An 18,358-nucleotide genomic window follows, 5' to 3' on the forward strand; every position below is an offset into this window, starting at 1 on the left:
GCTCTGTCCTTAAGCTGGCGACTAATAAAACCAATAGGGTGTTCCTTACCCTTCTCATCTACTTGTGATAGTACAGCTCCTATCCCAGTGTCAGTGTCGTCCGTCTGCACAATAAAAGGTCTTTGATAATCGGGGGCCCTGAGGACAGGGGCCTGGCACAAGGAGTCTTTTAAGCCGTTGAAGGCCTTCTCACACTCGTCGGTCCAAGTTACCTTCTTGGGTTTCTTCGGAGTGGTGAGGGCAGTCAGAGGGGCAGCTATGGTGCCATAGTCTGCCACGAAGTTGCGGTAATACCCCGTGAGTCCTAAAAAGGCTCTAACTTGGGTCTGTGTAGTGGGGGTAGGCCAGTATTGTACTGCTTGTACTTTACTGGGAAGAGGCTGTATCCTCCCTCCACCTACTTCATGTCCAAGGTAAACCACTGAGCCTTGTCCAATCTGGCATTTACTAGCCTTTATGGTCAGGTGTGCTTTCTGAAGAGCCTGGAGCACAATCCCGAGGTGTTTCACATGGTCTTCCCAGGTGGCACTGAAAACTGCTATATCGTCCAGATATGCAAGACAGAATTTGTCCAACCCATTCAACACATGATTCACAAGCCTCTGGAAAGTGGCAGGTGCGTTTTTCAACCCGAACGGCATTACCCTGAATTGGTAAAGGCCGTCTGGAGTAGAAAACGCTGTCTTCTCCTTGGCATGTTCTGCTAAAGCTATTTGCCAATAGCCAGCAGTGAGGTCAAACGTGCTGAGGTACTTGGAGGCACCCAAAGTATCCACCAGCTCATCTGTTCGAGGCAAGGGGTGTGCATATGTCTTGGTGACAGCATTCAGAGCCCTGTAATCCACGCAGAACCTCAATTCAGAAGTGCCTGCCTTTGGAACCAAAACCACAGGGCTGGACCAAGGACTACTAGAAGTTCAATCACCCCAAGGTCTAACATCTTGTTGACCTCAGTCTTGATATAAGACCGTACTTTGTCGGACATCCTGTATCCCCTACTTTTGGTAGGTACACTGTCTCCTGTGTCTATGTTATGTTTGCACCAAGGTGTCAAACCAGGCGACTGTGAAAACAGGGGGGAAAACTGCCTAAGCAAACTTTTCACCTCAGCCTGCTGATCAGAAGTCAGTAGAGGGGCCACTCGGACACCCTCAAAGGAGCTATCTGAAGGACCGCTTTGGAGCAGGTCGGGGAGAGGTTCAGACTCCTCTTCCTCAACATCTGAAGCCAGTAGCAGTGCTGCGATTTCGACTCTTGGGACGAAAGCCTTCAGCCTATTTACGTGAAACACTTTTGGAGCCTGTCCAGGCCTTCCAAGGTCCACTAAATAGTTAACCTCACCCAGGGGCTCCACCACTGTGTAAGGGCCTGACCATTTGTCCTGTAAAGCTCGAGGCCTTATAGGATTCATGATCAGGACTTGCTGACCAGGTGTAAAGTTGATGAGGGAAGCTTTCTGGTCATACCAATCTTTCACCAGCGCTTGTCCTGCCTTCAATTTATCACTAGCCAAGCCCATCAGAAGTACCATCCGTTTTCTGAGCCCCAGCACATAATCTACTACGTTGGTAGTACCAGGGGGAGTGGGCATCTCCCATCCCTCTTTGACTATGGCTAAGGGTCCCCGTACAGGATGACCGAACAGAAGTTCGAAGGACCTGAAGCCAACACCCTCCTGTGGTACCTCTCGGTAGGCAAACAGTAAGCATGGTAAAAGAAGATCCCATTTTCTTCTCTGAGGTTCTTCCAGAGCCCCAATCATGCTCTTTAACGTTCTTCTGCACATGCACGGTTTGTCTTCTGTTGAAACGTTTCACCAGACCATTGGTCTGGGAATGGTATGCAGAAGAGAACTTGTAGGTGACCCCACATTCTTTCCACATAGCCTGCATATACTTCGACATAAAGTTGCTGCCACGATCCGACACAACTTCTTTAGGGAAGCCAACCCTAGTAAATATGCCAAGTAACGCTTTTGCAACTGACTTGGCAGTTACAGTTTTCAATGGGATGTCCTCAGGATATCTGGTTGCATGGTCGACCAGCACCAGGATAAACCTATTGCCTGAGGATGTTTGCGGGTCAAGGGGACCAACGATGTCGATCCCTACCCTTTCGAATGGTATTCCCACAACTGGGAGTGGTACCAATGGAGCTTGGATTGTCAGGCCAACCTTACCAGATAACTGGCAGGAGGCACAACTCCTGCAATGACTTTCTACTTGCACCCCCATCTTGGGCCAGTAGAAGTGCATGGATAACCTTTGCTTGGTCCTCTTAATACCAAGGTGACCATCAAGGGGCACTTCATGCGCCAACTGCAGGAGGAAGGGTCTAACAGCAAGGGGAACCACCAACCTCCTATGGTCTCCTTCTGTAGACTCTGTGGGCTCACTATACAGGAGTCCACCTTCCCAATAAATCCGATGCGTCCCAGGAGGTTCACCCTCAAGCTGGGAGCAGGCCTGTCTCCTTAGGCCTTCCAGAGATGGGCACTCACGTTGGCCTTTACTGAATTCGTCCCTATCAGGACCACCTTCTACTAACAAGTCTTTTAGTTCAGGATGGTCGTTGGGGTCAAATACTTCAGGCATCGGCACCTCCTCGTCAGGCCCGGGCGATTGACCAACTTCCTCCACCGCAGTGGTAGGCGAGCTCGGGGGAATATTCTCTGTCCCTCGTCTTGACTTGTTTACTCCTTTCGCCTTGGGTTTCCCCTTCGGCTGGGGCGGCATATTGGTCTTGGCCAATGCTGCCCTTGCTTGAGACCTTGTGTAGGGTCTTTCGGCAGTGTCTCCTACGAGCTCTAAAGCTCTGAGATCATTACCTAACAAGACCTTTCCTGGGACGTTTCTCTGAATGCTCACTGGAATCCTGACTGCTGTACCTTTCAAAGTAAGATTTACAGGTATTACTGGGAACATACGGAGTGGGCCGCCAGGCAACTTAGTGGGCATCAGAGTAGCTCTGGAAACTTCCTCTGAGTCTACCAAGGTAGAATCCACTACAGTTCGACTGCACCCACTATCCCTAAGAGCTGGAGTATCTACTCCATTGATCAGCACACTGTCTTTAATGTAGAGCTTGGTATTATCGGGAATCCTAGCATAAGCCTCTGCGACTTTAGGCTCCCAGGAACCCAGGGAAACTAAAACTACCTCAGCTTCTATCCCACTGGGAAATGAGTCTGAGGAGAAGGATGCTCCTGTAATCTCTTCTTCCTTGTAGGAGGAGAAGGCCAGATTAGCGGAGTGGACCCCCAAAGGTTTAACCTTACACCGGGGATCCCCCTTCACGTGGTCAGTTGCTCCAAAAGCAAAACAAGATCCATTGGGTCTGTTTACATAGGGAGGCTTATTGTAACCAGAGTTCTGTTTCGGAGGCTGACCTCCACTACCCTGTGAGTTCTCTTGTGTCTTACCCTTATTTTTCTTTTTGTGGCCCTTTTGAGAAGAAGATTTATCAGATTCTCCACCCTCCTTATCTTTGGACTTTTTCCCTTCCTCCTGCTTACCAGGATGAGTTTTGTCCTTATCGGACACTCGATGTGACACCCATAAGTCTGCTGCAATGGCCAGCTTCTTAGGATCTATCTCCTTCGAATCGGCCAAATGCTGCTTAAGCTCCGGGGAAGAAGATGCAAAAATGTGTTCCAGCATGACAAGATTGATCATGCCTTCAAAGGTAGAAACCTTATAACCTTCGACCCAGCCATTTAAGTTTTTAAGGATTCGGTGACATAAGATACCCAAGTACCAACTTCTTTTTTCTTGTACTCTCTGAATCGTTTTAAATATTGGGCCGGAGTCTTTCCAAACTTTAAAATGAGAGTTTGCTTTAACATTGCAAAATCAGCTCGCTCAGCCTTCGACATTTCCATAATTCCACTACAGCCAGAATGGGGCAGTCTGCTGAGTAACCAGGCAATCTGATCAGCATTGTCAACTTCTTGAACTTCACATGCATACTCAAACGCATTCAGCCAGTCCATAATGTCATTCCTTTCCTCATACACACTGAGCAGATCTTTTGGAAACCGTGGATGAGAGGAGGCCCCAGACCCATGTCCAGGATCCTTGGACCCATTTCCAACCTGAAGCTTGGCCAGTTCCAACTGGTGATCCCTGTCTTTCTGTTTTTCTGCCTGTTCGATTTTTAGTTTGGCTATGCTGAATTCAAGCTCCTTCTGCCTAAACCGCAGCTCTTGCTTCTTGAATTCAAGCATAGCCTCCCCATCAGCACTGGCAGAGGAAACATTAGACATCTCATCCTCCCTTTCCTCGTGGTCGCGGTGGATAAGTGCAGCGGCAGAACCGTCGGTTCTACCAGTGAGAGCAGCCCCACCTCCTTCCGCACTGTCCTCAGAAGTTATAGCGTCAAGCTTCGCTTCTTGCCACGCCACGATTTTTTGGATCATATCCAATTTCGTTCCTTGAGAGGAAACACCTCTCTCCGCACACATCTTTTTCAATGTTTCTGATTTGGAAGCATTTAAAGTTAACAAGGTATTTGTTTCCATACTGTTCGATAGGACTATAGCCTTTTTAAAGTTAAACTATAACAATTCACTACGTGTCCTTGTAGGAATAACTTGAAATGCCTTAGTTCCTGAGCAACACTGGATACCTTCAGTCGTATCCCACCGCTGTACACCAATTTGTTAAGACGGATTTCTGAACTCTGTCCTGGTGGCGCAGAAGTTCAGAAGGCCAACCTAATTACTTGGAACAGGGTAACCTCTGGACAAGCCAGACCAATCAGGGTAGCGATCGCAGCGGTCAAGACTAGGTCTCAAGAGGGGTGAGGGTGACTGAAAGCCCACAATGAGCACACAAAGCAAGGACACTTACAAACTACTCCAAACAGGTGTTATATTAAAAATATATACACATTTATTCCAAGGCCTTTAAAACAATGACCGTATCGAGAAATCACAATACAACTCTAGTAAACCAACACATACCATACCAATACAATATATATACAATTACAAACAAGTCTCAAGCGTTAGTTGCACGAAATGTGTAGTCCACCTAAAAGGGAAGGAAAACGGGCAGTGCGAAATAATGCTTAGACCCAGTCCGCCTTCAGAGGCACCTAACTAAAAGGAAGTCCGAGCCCTACAAAGAGTGGAGTCTTGTGCTCAAAAGTACCTGCACACGCTGGTGCCAACAGGCAAAAAGGGGAGTCTCTTCGAGGGAATCAGGCAGTTCAGTTTAGTGCACAAATGAAGAACAGCGTGCCGCGACTCAAGCGCAGCCTCCACAGTGGGCAGAAGCAGAGCGTGAGTACGGAAAGGCGTGCTGTTTTGACACAGCAGGGAAAAGCTATGGGCTCCTGCAGGAGGGCGACCAGTTCCTAGCTATGCTACTCACGGGTCCCCAATGAAAGCAGATCCAGGCTTCTCCTCATCAGTTTCAGTCGCTGGCAGGTTCAGGAGAGCAGGGGACGTCTCGTCGTTGTGTAGATTCTGCAGCGGCAGAGTTGTGTTAAAGATGTCCCAAACGAAGTGAACCCGCACAGTTTGTTACCAAAGCAGGGCAACGGAGCGGCCGCGTGTATCTCAGCCAAATGTACACTACTCACTTCAGACCTGGGAACGCCAAGTGTACGAATCGTCTGAGAGTGACAAGGACTAGAAATACAACACAACCTGGCAGAGGTTACAGAGCAAGACTCCTGTGTAGGCTGGTCAGTCTGCTGGATGGCCCAGAGACACTTCCGAAGGCTTACGAACATGAGATGGTGAAGATGCCGAGAATAGCTGTTCCTGCTATTCCAAGGGTCGAAGTACCAGTACAGGCCTTCTGGTTCGATCAGAGGTAGAAAGGGTTTCACAAAGCGACAGCAGTGCAGAGGAGCAGTCCTTTAGCGGGTCACCAGCGATTCCTCGGTTCAGCCTCGTGGTTGCAGGATACTTGGCTCCTGTATTCCTTCGTTCGTGAGAACTCCGGAGATCGACATGGTAGTGGCGTTTCCAGCCCCCCTCTTATCCACGGTTCCCTTCGCGCCAAAACGGAGGGGACCCAATGGGAGATCCGCTCATCAACACTCACACCATACGTGGACCTATCATGGACCACGGTGGTCCCAGGCATTCACACCACCCTAGACTCTCTGGCACCCACGATGTGTATTGGGACCAGACATCCCAGCCCACATCCTGGAGGCACACACAAGGCCTGTAGAAGCCTGCAAAAGCATCTGTGTTTCTCGGGAAAGTACATGCCCAAATAAGGAAGGCCCCTGGTCGGCTCGACCTGGGGAAGGTGAAGGGAGCAAGACGGTCAGCGGACAGGACAAAGGAGCCTCGTGGTCTGGCCATTTTGGGAGCCAGGCCACCATTTTGGGCTAAGCGCGAGAAACGCGCTTAAAACGCCAAAAGGAGCTCAAAACACAAGAAACGATTGCTGCCACCATTCCCGTCCGTGAATCACTTGCACCGATCAGTTACAATCCAAAAAGAGTATCTAGGGCCTGTAGAAGGCTAGAGACCCAAGAGAGCAGTAACTTAGCTTACAGTGCCCTCTTGTGTCATGTTGCACGAAAGCCGCAACATGATAAAGAAACTATGGAAAACAGCGTTTCCCGGTACTGACTGTCTTAAGGGCATGTCAGTTTCCCCGTAAGAATGGAGCGAAAGCCCAGAGGAGTGCAGCAGAAGGCTGCACTTCTCTGGCAAAGTCTAGATCATGATGAAAACAACAGCAAAAAGTTTAGGGGTTGCCACATGGAAGGAAAATTACCCACAATTAAGAAATCTTTCCTAACACTATGCATGCAACATTTACTGTGGTTCAGTTTGCATAAACTCTACATAAAAGTGCATTAATCTTCCAAATTGAGAACGAGGCACTGAAATACATATTATTCAGGCACTGGAAAAAGCATTTGTGTTTGTTTCAAATTAAAACAAGGCAGCCCCTGTTCACTTAAGCACCAGTGTAAAGTTTGACATTTAGTTAAAATAACAGGGTCATTACAAGTTTGGTGGTATCCTGTCGGTAGGATACCACCAAACGGACTTACCATTACCGGCACTCTGTCTTTCGGAATTTCCGGCAGATCTGAGTGCCAGTAAGGTAACTTATTCCCCACTCCATGGAGTCCTATAGGACTCCATGGAGGGGATGGCTGGAATTGCCGGCATCGGAATGACCAGTGCCGGCAATTCCGGTATTTTGTTTGCCGGTCTGGGCAAGATTTACCTCCAGCCCTTGGCTTGTGTTTCGCCAGTGCCGGAATTACCGGCAGTTTTACCACACCGGCAAAACTGTAATGATCCAACAAACAGAATCCTACATGCTTATTTAATAAACATAAACAGGGACGTTGCTAGGGGGGGGTCTTAGGGGGCTATAGCCCCAGGACTTTTGGTTGTAGCCCCGGATAGAAGCTCAGGGGCTACTCCCAAAAGGCTAACTAGCCCTGAGTTCCGACAGCCCCGACATTAGCTTAGCCCGGGATCTTTTACAGACCTGGCAACACCCCTGAACATAAACATTCCTTTAACCTCTGGCTGCCCTTAAGAAATATATGCTTCCTACTATCAGTCAAAGGCTTAACTATAATTTTCTTTATAAGGTGTCTGGTCACAGCACTGACCACTTTTATTTAGCCAATGATTTTTCTCATTGACCTTCATAAATGGGACTGCGTTACTAATCGGAGCCCTCAGTCGTTTCCTGGCACCTTGTTGATTGGATTCCATTAAGTAGATTACACCACAGCTCGAACTTTCCTAAGTGCCACATTCCGAGTTATATTTTATTAAATGAGGCTTCAAAGCTTCACACAGGATATTTTCTGTGGTCCAGTGAAAACCTTTGATTTGAGCTTTTTCTGTCTCAGACCAGACTAACAATGTTTGTCAGTTGTAGCAATTTAAGTTAATGTGTCAGCAGCGACACAGAAATAGAACAACATTGTTTAACTGAGTGCACCGGGACATGCACGTTAGTTCCTTTCAGTCAAGGATTTATTTTCCAAACTGCTTACAAAACCTGGAAATTCCCCCCCTCTCTCTGCCTCTCTCCCCCTCTCTCTCACCTGGAAATTCCCCCCCTCTCTCTGTCTCTCTCTCCCTCTCTCTCACCTGGAAATTCCCCCTCTCTCTCTTTCTCTCTCTCCCTCTCTCTCACCTGGAAATTCTCGCCCCCCCCTCTCTCTCTCTCTCTCTCTCTCTCTCTCTCCTCGCTCTCTCCTCTGTCGCTGTCTCCCTATCTCTCTCTCTCTGTCTCTATCTCTCACACCTGGAAATGCTCTCTCTTTCTCACCTGGAAATGTTCTCTCTCTCTCTCTCTCTCTCTCTCTCTCTCTATCCCTCCCTCTCTCTCTCTCTGTCCCTCTCTCTTTCTCTCTCTCTCTCTCTCTCTCTCTCTCTCTCTCTCTCTCTCTCTCTCTCTATCCCTCTCTCTCTCTCTGTCCCCTCCCTCTCTCTCTCTCTCTGTCACTGTCTCCCTATCTATCTCTCTGTCTCTATCTCTCACACCTGGAAATGCTCTCTCTCTGTCTCTATCTCTCACACTTGGAAATTCTCTCTCTCTCACCTGGAAATTATCTGTCTCTCTGTCGCTGTCTCTCTGTCTCTCACACCTGGAAACTCTCTCTCTCTCTCTCTCTCTCTCTCTCTCTCTCTCCCTCCCCCTCCGTCCCTCTCTCTCTCTCTCTCTCTCTCTCTCTCCTCACTCTCACCAGGAAATGATTTCTCTCTCTCTCTCTCTCTCTCTCGCTCTGTCTCTCTCTCTCTCTCTCTCTGTGTCTCTGTATCTCTCCTCACATCAAACACTGCAACTCAAGTTTGAAATAATCTCTTTGTGAAGGACTGCTTCTGTCAAGTCTTCTTCGAAAGACATTCTGGTTTGACTTTCACAACTGTCCTCTGGGGTAACTGACCTGGAATGCAGGGCGTCCCAACTGATACAGGATTGGTACTTTCCTATGGCTTTAGGTCCACTATTCAATTCAACGGCTGAATTCCTTCCTGGGGAATTGGGCTTGAGTCACTTCACATCCCAAAAATAACTGACATTTCAAGTATTGAAAAACTGGCTTCCAAAAATTATCACATTTCTCACAGATATTACATAATTAATTAAAAACAACTGTATTTGCCATAAAACATTGAAGGTATGATGTCATGCATTAATGTGTTCTTTTAGTTATATATGAATCTTTACAGGAGGGATTTTATCAGGAGTCGAAGTGTACAAAAAATAAGCAGTGATGCTATGTTCCCTGCTGGCCTGCCCATGCTCCACAACCCTATCCCCAGGGCTCCTCCCCCACGCAAGCCAAACCCCCAAACAAACACGCCTGATGTTTAAGGGAACGTTCAGAGTAGTGCAATGAAGGGCAAGTTTCAACTTCTTCCTACCCTTTTATTTTAAAACTAAACCATTCCAAAACAGTTTTTTTTAATTAAAAAAAAAAAAGTATAGGAAGAGCAAATCTTTAAAAAAATAGTAGAGGAGCACCGCTCCCAACCGCTTCGACCGCTGGATTTTTTGTTCTCTGATATTTCTTTCCCCATTTTCTGACTTCAGATGCACCCCAAACTGCCAAGTACCACGGTTCTCAGCATGCTGATAGCCAAACAGCACGTGGTATGCAAATGCTACCCCACAAGGATTCTGGGTGGCTAGATCAGTCTAGGGGGGAGGAAAGATAGCTCACGGGCAAGGCGTTTTGACTTGGAAGCAAGATTCGAAAGCCGATCCCGCGCGTAGAAACCATTTGCTGGTATTAAGCGCCTTTTATAAAAGAACAATTCTAATTCTAATTCTAGTAGTACCATGAGAACAAAGACCTATCGCAAAGAACGTTGGTAGGGCTTTCATTGTGAAGGGGTTGGTTTGGGAGCTGTTCCCTTCTCTTCCACTTCTACCAGTCCATTGAGGTCTTCACAGTAACATTCCCTGTATATGGTGCCAATTCTTACCAGGCTGAGTTAATTCATTCATTATGCCGGATACCAATGATGTGCTCGAATACTGTGGATTAAAGCCGCCACAATGATGTGCATTAAACTATGTTGCGAACATATGTGGGATTAATCCGGGAATGTCTGCATGGTCCACTCATTAAAACAAGGAAGAAGCACAGCAACCTGTATTTAAAAACATGTTCTTAAGAATGAACATACATGAACAATTAGAAACTGTCAAAATCATCTAATCTCCAAATCAAGCCCATTTTTTTTCCAATCCTGCCCCTTGTCACCTGCGCAGGAAATATCAGGTCTTGCGAGTACCTTGACTGTAGGATCCCTGAAACTAACTTATTGCGCCACACTCGGAAAACTGTTGCTGAGAATAAGGATTGCGGCTTCGTTTCTGTAAAATCCTTCCCATGATAATAACAGATATTGTACAAATTCTGATCTGGACCTCATTTATATGTTTATTTACTTTCTGCATAAATATAGGTTTCACTTTTCTTTGAGCCTGCTCAGCAAATCCACTCTCTTCATCAGAGCCAGCCTTTTCTGGATATTTCTATTAACTTGATGGGTTGACTTCAATAAGGCCCCATGCCTGCCCTTCTGGTCTCACCTGGGATGTTGCAGTGATGCCTTCACAGTAAACTCCCAGCTTGTGGGCATGGGGATTGTGCCCACAGGCTGGAATCCCCATGACAGGGGATCCCCTGGCATGGGGATCGTTGCAGCACATATTATTTATTGTGAGTGGTAAGGGTGCAATTATCCAGGCAAAGTCTTGTGCCACTTCTATTTGTCTTTAATGGCCATTGGTGGCACAGAACTCTCATGGTAGGCTAATGGCTTCCCATTTTCTTTTTCCGCAACAGTATTGTGGGAACGATTGGGTCGTGAGTGACGGGGGACGGGTGCACTGCAACACGCCGTCATTCTTCTCCTATAGGTCGGCGATGTTCTTACTGCGTTACACAGCTAAAACCTCTGCCCTATTAAATGTAAGGCCTGCAGTTCACCTACTCAATTGGACATGTGTCCATCTGCATTTGCATTTTAGACTAGCGGTGGACCAATCAGAGACCACCTTGTGCTTCCACTGCCTAGAAGGAAACATACTATTTTACAAAATCCCTTAAATTGGCTGACTCAGGGGTAAGCCATAGTCTTGATTCAAAGCTTCTAACCTTCAAATTTCATTATCACATGCTTCACAGTGGTAGTTGCTGCGAGGGTCTGAGAATTGGTCCTGGAGCATGGCCAATCAGTCAAAATATCTTTGCAGGACATGAGGGATAACAGTGGATCAGCAAGGACAGTGCCCAAGTGTCCTGAATCCAGATGCAACATGTGGGGTCCGACACATCATACTGGAGAACAACAACATAGAGTATTTCTTCCCCCAAGTTCCTCATAATCCTGGAGGACAACATACAGTGTGTCCCGCGAGGATATCTCAGTGGCAACGTGCTCACCTTGGAAGCAAGACGACACGAAGCAACACAGGTTCAATTCCCGGGTCAGCGCTTAGAAACCTCCGGGTATTTAAGCGCGTTATACATACGCAACTAAGACAAAAAGAATTATGCAACTAAAAAACAAACAATTCCTGTAACAGCGCCTCGATGCCCGTGGGCTGTGTGACCGCTTTAAAAATGCAAAAATAAAATAAGTCTTCCTCAGATTCCTCATAATTCTGGAGGAGGAGAACATACAGTATTTTCTTCTCAAGGGTCCTCATCATCTTGGAGGAGACCAACATATAGTATTTCTTCCCCAGGTTCCTCATCCTCGAGGAGACCAACATACAGTATTTCTCCCCCAAGTTTCCCATCATCCTGGAGGACAACAACATACAGTATTTCTTCCCCAGGTTCCTCATCATTCTGGAGGAGAACACAGTATTTCTTCCCTAGGTTCCTCATCATTCTGAAGGAGAAGAACATACAGTATTTCTTCCCCATGTTCCATCACATGGGTGAACCTAAGAAGAATTGGGAATTGGAGGGATCCTCAGTGGACAGAACCCCCAAGTGATGTCAACCCAGAGACAACACTGAAACACCCTTTAAGTAGCAGTAACATTACACAAGCATATAGAGTTTATTTTCTGACAGCCTATAAGCAAAAGCAAATGATTGCCAACAGCCAATCAGTGAGCCAAAAGAGCATCTTTATCAAACCTTTGTGAATTTGACTCCGATAGACAGGGTTCCCAAACACCATGGCCTCTAGGCATCAGGGATTACGCTCTAAGATAGATCTCTTCCTTCCTCTCCAAATGCTCACAAATCATGCTCCTCCCTCTCTCCCCGGGCTCCAAAGGGGTTCCACAGTCCTCCCCCGCCTCTTCAGGCTCTACCTAAGCCCCTCCCCGCACTCATCGCTCTCATGACCTAACTTGCTACAAATAGGCTGATGACACTCATTTCATTTTCAAGATTCACAAGACCCCGGCCTCCTCGCATCCTGCCTCTCTGAAATCGACCACTGGATGACAGCTAACCACCTCCTCAATCCTGGTAAAATCAAAATCCTGATCTGTGGTAAAACCTCACACTTACCCCAACCCAACATCTGGCCACCCTCCCTAGGATCCCCGCCGGTACCATCCAACTAAACAACCTGGGATGCACCTTGGATTCGGATCTAACACTCACCACATCAGCACTGTATCCAGAACATGTCGGTTTCACCTCCTTCCCTTATCTCTCCTAGCCTCAAAGAGTCTCAGAAATCTTGGCTATCATCCTCTCCCGCCTAGACTACGCCAATTCCCTCTATCTGGGTGCTCCCGCTATCAGCTCAGAAAGCTCCAGCGGATCCAAACCTCAGCAGCCAGATCCTTCTTGCCCTCTCACCCAGAGAACACATCACTCCTGCCCTTAGAGTGCTCTACTGGCTTCCTATCAGCCGACGTGCGACTTTCAAGGCCATGTGCATTACGCACCACACCCTCCGCAAGACGGCCCTGTATTCCTCCAACACAAGCTTACACGTTACCAACCAATCAGAAACCTTAGATCTGGCTCTGCACTCCTCCTTGTAATCTCCCTTTCAATTCCACCAGAGTGGGAGGATCCTCATTCCACGTCCAAGCTCCCAACCTCTGGAACTCCCTTCCACCCAATATCTGCCACCATGAGGACATCTTCTCCTTCAGGAAGGCCCTCAAAAGCTCATTAACCTGACAAACTTTCCCCATTTCACTCTTACCTTCATGACATCGAGGCTGTGATACTGTCCGTGCCTCCCCAGTATATTCTCCAGAGCAAGTTAAGCTGTCATTTTGGAGCAGACCGGACGATCAGCTTACACAGCTACATCAAAAGCAATCCTCCAACTGAGGCTCAAGGTACATAGTTACGCACCACTTGGTGGTCACCAGCCGCAGGCACGGCAGCCTACACGCACTCATTTGCCTCCATACGCCAGACTAAAACACAAAGCACAACATCTCTGCCATCAGAATGCAGGTACGTCCTACGACAAACAATCCGGTCTAGCTGGACACATAACGAGTCCCTCGTACTCGCACACTCTCCTGACCACCGCTCAGCACCCATCCTCATGCCGACAATCATGGGTAGCTTACTGGGGCTCGGCCATCCCACCCAACACCCTATTTTGGCCATACTAATGGGATAAAGGCGCTATATAAATGACAAACTCCTACTACTAGATGAGCTGAAAGGCAGAATCATTCTCTTCTGATTGGAGAGCAAATGTAGAACCTTGCTGCTTATCATGTTTGGAACAAATTGTTTTCTCAAAACTGTACATTGCCAAAAAATGCCAGTTGACTATTTTCTTTGGTTTATATTGCCAGCGTTTCTGTGTCTTCTGACAGAAAAGCACCCATCAAAGGGGCCTTTTTCCTATACAAATGCCAGAGCACTACTGACAACTAGTTATGCTCTCTCCTTCTTTCCTTGGTATTTGCTGAATTACTGACTTTATAGCTGGCACCCATTTTGAAAAAGAATTTTGCTCTTTTTTGCTATTACAATCTTCCAGTTTTGGTTGAACCCTTTTGCATGTATATTTTATTTCAAAACATGTACATTGTTCAACTCAATTGCTTTTTCCTTCAGCGCTTTCAAAGACCAGCCTTGCGGAATTGGTCAGCGTTACCAAATAGACGTGTTGATGGGGGCAGAGGAAGCGCTGAGAAGATTTGGTTCTGTGTGAGATAATCCAATCCAGGCTATTTGATTGATGATGGCTTAAACCACTAACGGGTCGTCTGGTCAGATTGAGCGCCTTACATGGTCCACTAGCCATTACAAAATGGCTGCCATCTTTTATTTTCCACCAGATGTACCTTGTTTCTGCTTGTTCTGATGTCATGTTATCTGTGTGGTTCTTAATACTGCACTATAGACTACGGCCATAAGTCTCAGAAGGATAGCTCAGGGGCAACGTGCTCTCCTTGGAAACAAGACGACAGAGCAACACAGGTTTGATCCCCTGGTCCGTGCTTAGAAACATCTGGGTATTAAGTGCATTATAAATAACCAATTATAAAATAGTGGCCAACATGTTTTAATCAAAAAAGGGAATTAAGGCCCAGCAAAAGATAGTGATTGGACCAGAATCATACAATTTGGTCAAGTGTGGAAGCTTGCACTAGAACTCGGGGCTTGTGATCCTATAGAGAGTAACTGCCTGTATCAGCTGAGGACGGTATTCTGGCTAATGTATGAATGAACACCACAAAGCATGCACACACAACAGTGGTACTTACAGGTACTTCAGCATGGGGAGATTCTTAAAGGCACCTGGATCGATGTACGTTAAACTTCTTGTATTTCGAATTTCTCTAGAAAAAATTGAAAAAATGCCAGTTGAAAAATGGGGGCGAAACAGATCATTAAATAATTTGCTTTTCTCATACCTTTTACTTAAAATTTGCAATCTTTAAAACATGAGGCAGATGGAAAGTACATATCTTTTGTTGTATGACCTGATGTAAATTAAAAATGAAAACTCTGAGGTGAGGAGGTAGGCTTTTAGTTTGGTTTTGAACAAATCTGTGTGGACTGTTTCAGGTGTGCACTATACATTGTTAGTGCTCCTTTAACATGTTCCTGATATTTCCATTGAAACAATGAAAGCACCAGCTGTGTCTGTAAATTTGGCTCAGATTATGTGAACGAGGTGAGGAGGTAGGCTTTTAGTTTGGTTTTGAACAAATCCGTGTGGACTGTTTCAGGTGTGCACTATACATTGTTAGTGCTCCTTTAACATGTTCCTGATATTTCCATTGAAACAATGAAAGCACCAGCTGTGTCTGTAAATTTGGCTCAGATTATGTGGGCAGGCATTTTAAATATGCCTTAATAGTTTGTAGCCAAGTGAGGTACTGCCCGTCTTCCACCTAAATCAAGTTCCATCATTAGTCCTCTTACAGTAAAGAAACACACTTGGAAGACAGCAGAAGGGTTACCATGGAAACAGCCAGTGAATTGTCAACATTTGTCTATAGGTAGAACAGGGGTCTGTGACCTTTGGCTCTGCAGATGTTTTAGAATACAACTTCCGTCAGCCATAACCAGTGAAGTCAATAGCATGGGATCATGGGATTTGTAGTCCTAAACAATTGGAGAGCTGAAGGCTGCAGACGCCTGACATAGAGTTTGAACACTGGATCATTGATAGAAATACAAGCATCCCATTCATCATAGGATACTGGTCCCCAGGTCATGGTCCCAATTTCTTATTGGAACAGATGGACATGATCCCAAGAACAGCTAACAACACAGGCAAAATGACGATGGCTGGTCCAGCACCGTGATTGGTGGTCAACCTCTGGCTGGATGACCCTGGTAATTCTTGGGCATTCGAACTTGCGAACAAGTATGGCTCTCCCTTCAAAGTGAACCAAGACTGAAACCCAAACACCTGGACTTCACGGAAACCCTAAACATGCCGCATTGTGTAGTTGGGCACCAACATTGGATGTACGAGGCTGCCCGACCCTAGCCCCTTAATTTGGGGCGCTATGCAATATGGCACTAACCCATTCCTACAGCAGTCGAGTGCCACCGTTGGTTAATTGGTGGTGCTGTGCTCGCACGCTAGTAATATAACTGCAGATTAGCAACCGTTGTGTCACTTCTGTCCAGTTGTTAAGCTGTTAAAATGTGATGCAGCCTGGCATGTATGTTAGTTGTTCAGATTGACGCAGTGAATCAACAGGTTGTGAATGTGTGGTTCCATTTGTGTAACAGGGTTTTGCACTAGACTGTTGGCAGTTTTTCATTGATTAGTTCTAGAACTGATGTCCACTTTATGTTTCTGTATAAGAACAGACCTGAAGAGCACACACCCTATATCTTCCTGTATTTGTATTTACAGGAACATATAGGGTGAGAGTATACGTTTTTATCTTGTTGCATACATGTATTATGATTATAATCAAATGTCTTTGTTGTTTGATGGCTTTTGACAAATAATAGTATACTTTTTAATGTCCCCTGCTGATCCAATGCATTGTGTGCAATAAAAGGAACACTTGCATAATTTAACAACTCTATGGGCACATTTAAAAAAATATATATTTTTATCACAATGAAAGTGTGGTCTGAAAATGTAATTTTAAAAGAAAACGTTGCACATAGTTTTAAAAAGCCTGGAGTGTCCATCACAGTATGTTCTGGACCCTGTTTTGGAGCGGTATCCAGTGATTGCATCGAATCCAAACCATTGAATGACAAAAGCATTAAAAAAATGCATCGAAAAAAGCATAGAAATGCATTTTTTTCAAAGGTAAAGGTTTTATTTTAAGTATAATGGGTTTTAAGGGGTACAAAAGTGGGGGTTGGAGGGACCCCCCATGAAAAAAAAATGCATTCAATGCTTTTTTTTCTTTGCTTTTTCTGAGCTGCTTTGGCATTCGATGCAATCACTATAAACCTTTGGAGCATGCGTGCAGTAACTTCCCAGGTTCTGCTCGTCCTCTGGCACGTGTTCTGGGAACACATCGGGCTCTGATGTCACTCTCAAGGCGAATTGGAGCCAGATTGCTGGATCTCGAGCTTTGCGGTTTCATCCCCCGGGCCCCGCGAGCAGGCTTATGTCACTGGGTGGTGCACCTCGGTACCTCAGTCCTTTGGCGGAGGCTAGAAGCCCAGACTGATGCAGTTCCCTCGGCAATAAGTTGTGTTTAGGGCTGGCCTCCAAACAATGACATCCAAGGCACAACATTCAGATTATGTGTCTTGTTGGATTGAAAGATGGAAACACAAAACACTTCACTGGTCCATCACTGCCAAAGTAAATAAACTAACCTTTTCTTTTGAGGTTCTATGGACTTTGGACTGGAGAAAAACAATTTGGGATAAGAACACAACTCTCATGGCTCACAAAGGCATGGATAAAGTTATGCATGCATGGTGTGCATGGACAAGACCATGACTGTGCCAGGAGGTGGGCAGGAAGGGGCAGTACAATAAGATTCATTCCAAACCTTCCAGCCATCACCTCTTTTGTTTTGCATAAGTCACCCGGAGTGGACGGGCATGCCCAGATGTTTGTCCCGTGCCTACTGGGTCTACAGACCCAAGCTACTCCTCACTGATGACGCCCAAAGAGGCCGAAACATGTCTGGGGATGCTTGTGGTCTCTTGCAGAAGGGATGCGCGGACAGCAGTAATTACAGGACCTTCTGTTGAGAACCATCCCACAGTTCACAGACCCCCATTAGAGATGTTGCATGTATGATTATGAGAATGCGATCACATACAAGATAGTGCCAATCCTTAATTAACCAAGTGATGCAACACAGTATACCAGAGGCAGAGAGAACCTGCACTCATTCGTGGAGAAAGGGCCTTTTAGCGCGTTATGCACCATTCTTCTGAGACAACAGTGTCGTCATAAGTCCTTCATTTTTTTTATATACATATCGTGACTGTGAACACCATAATATTTATATTAAGGAAACATTATATTAGAGATGTCAATTGAATCACATTTGAACCGCATGCCTTAATAAAGCCAGAGCATGGGCGAGGATTGGGGTTGAAAGACCGAGTTGAAAATGTTCGAGGGAGAAAAGACCGAAGATCATTTTTTCTAAATAACCTTCGGTCTTTCCTCCCCTGAACATTTCTGACTCGGCCAAACCCTTGCCCACACCCCCACCACACCCCTGCTCACACCTTCAACACCCCCCCACCCCGACCCCCTACTTACCTTGCCTCCAACTCGCTGGTCCCTGCAACACCTGTTCCCTTTCACTTAAGTGATCGGGAACCGGCACCGCAGGGTGCTTTCCTTTTTTTTCTTTTCTTTTTTGGGACTTCGGGACAGCTGCAGGGGACACCCCACGGCCCTTTTTTAATATTTTTTTTTGGGGGGGCAGATGGCTGCCGGGGTCACCCCTGCAACTCCCGCTCACAGTATAGTGAGCGGGAGTTA

At 46.3% G+C, this 18,358-nt stretch overlaps 1 protein-coding gene across 2 annotated transcripts in view; it reads right to left on the reverse strand.

Moving 5' to 3' along the window:
- TSHR (thyroid stimulating hormone receptor) overlaps window positions 1-18,358 on the reverse strand; it is a 672,050-nt gene that overhangs the window by 87,774 nt on the left and 565,918 nt on the right. For both annotated transcript variants that reach the window (XM_069637860.1, XM_069637859.1), the window contains exon 4: window positions 14,682-14,756. In XM_069637860.1, coding sequence (XP_069493961.1) covers window positions 14,682-14,756 — 75 coding nt within the window. The remainder of the gene's footprint in view (window positions 1-14,681; window positions 14,757-18,358) is intronic.

The sequence above is a fragment of the Ambystoma mexicanum genome, chromosome 14 (assembly GCF_040938575.1).
Source record: "Ambystoma mexicanum isolate Mex_15411 chromosome 14, UKY_AmexF1_1, whole genome shotgun sequence".
Lineage (NCBI taxonomy): Eukaryota > Metazoa > Chordata > Amphibia > Caudata > Ambystomatidae > Ambystoma > Ambystoma mexicanum.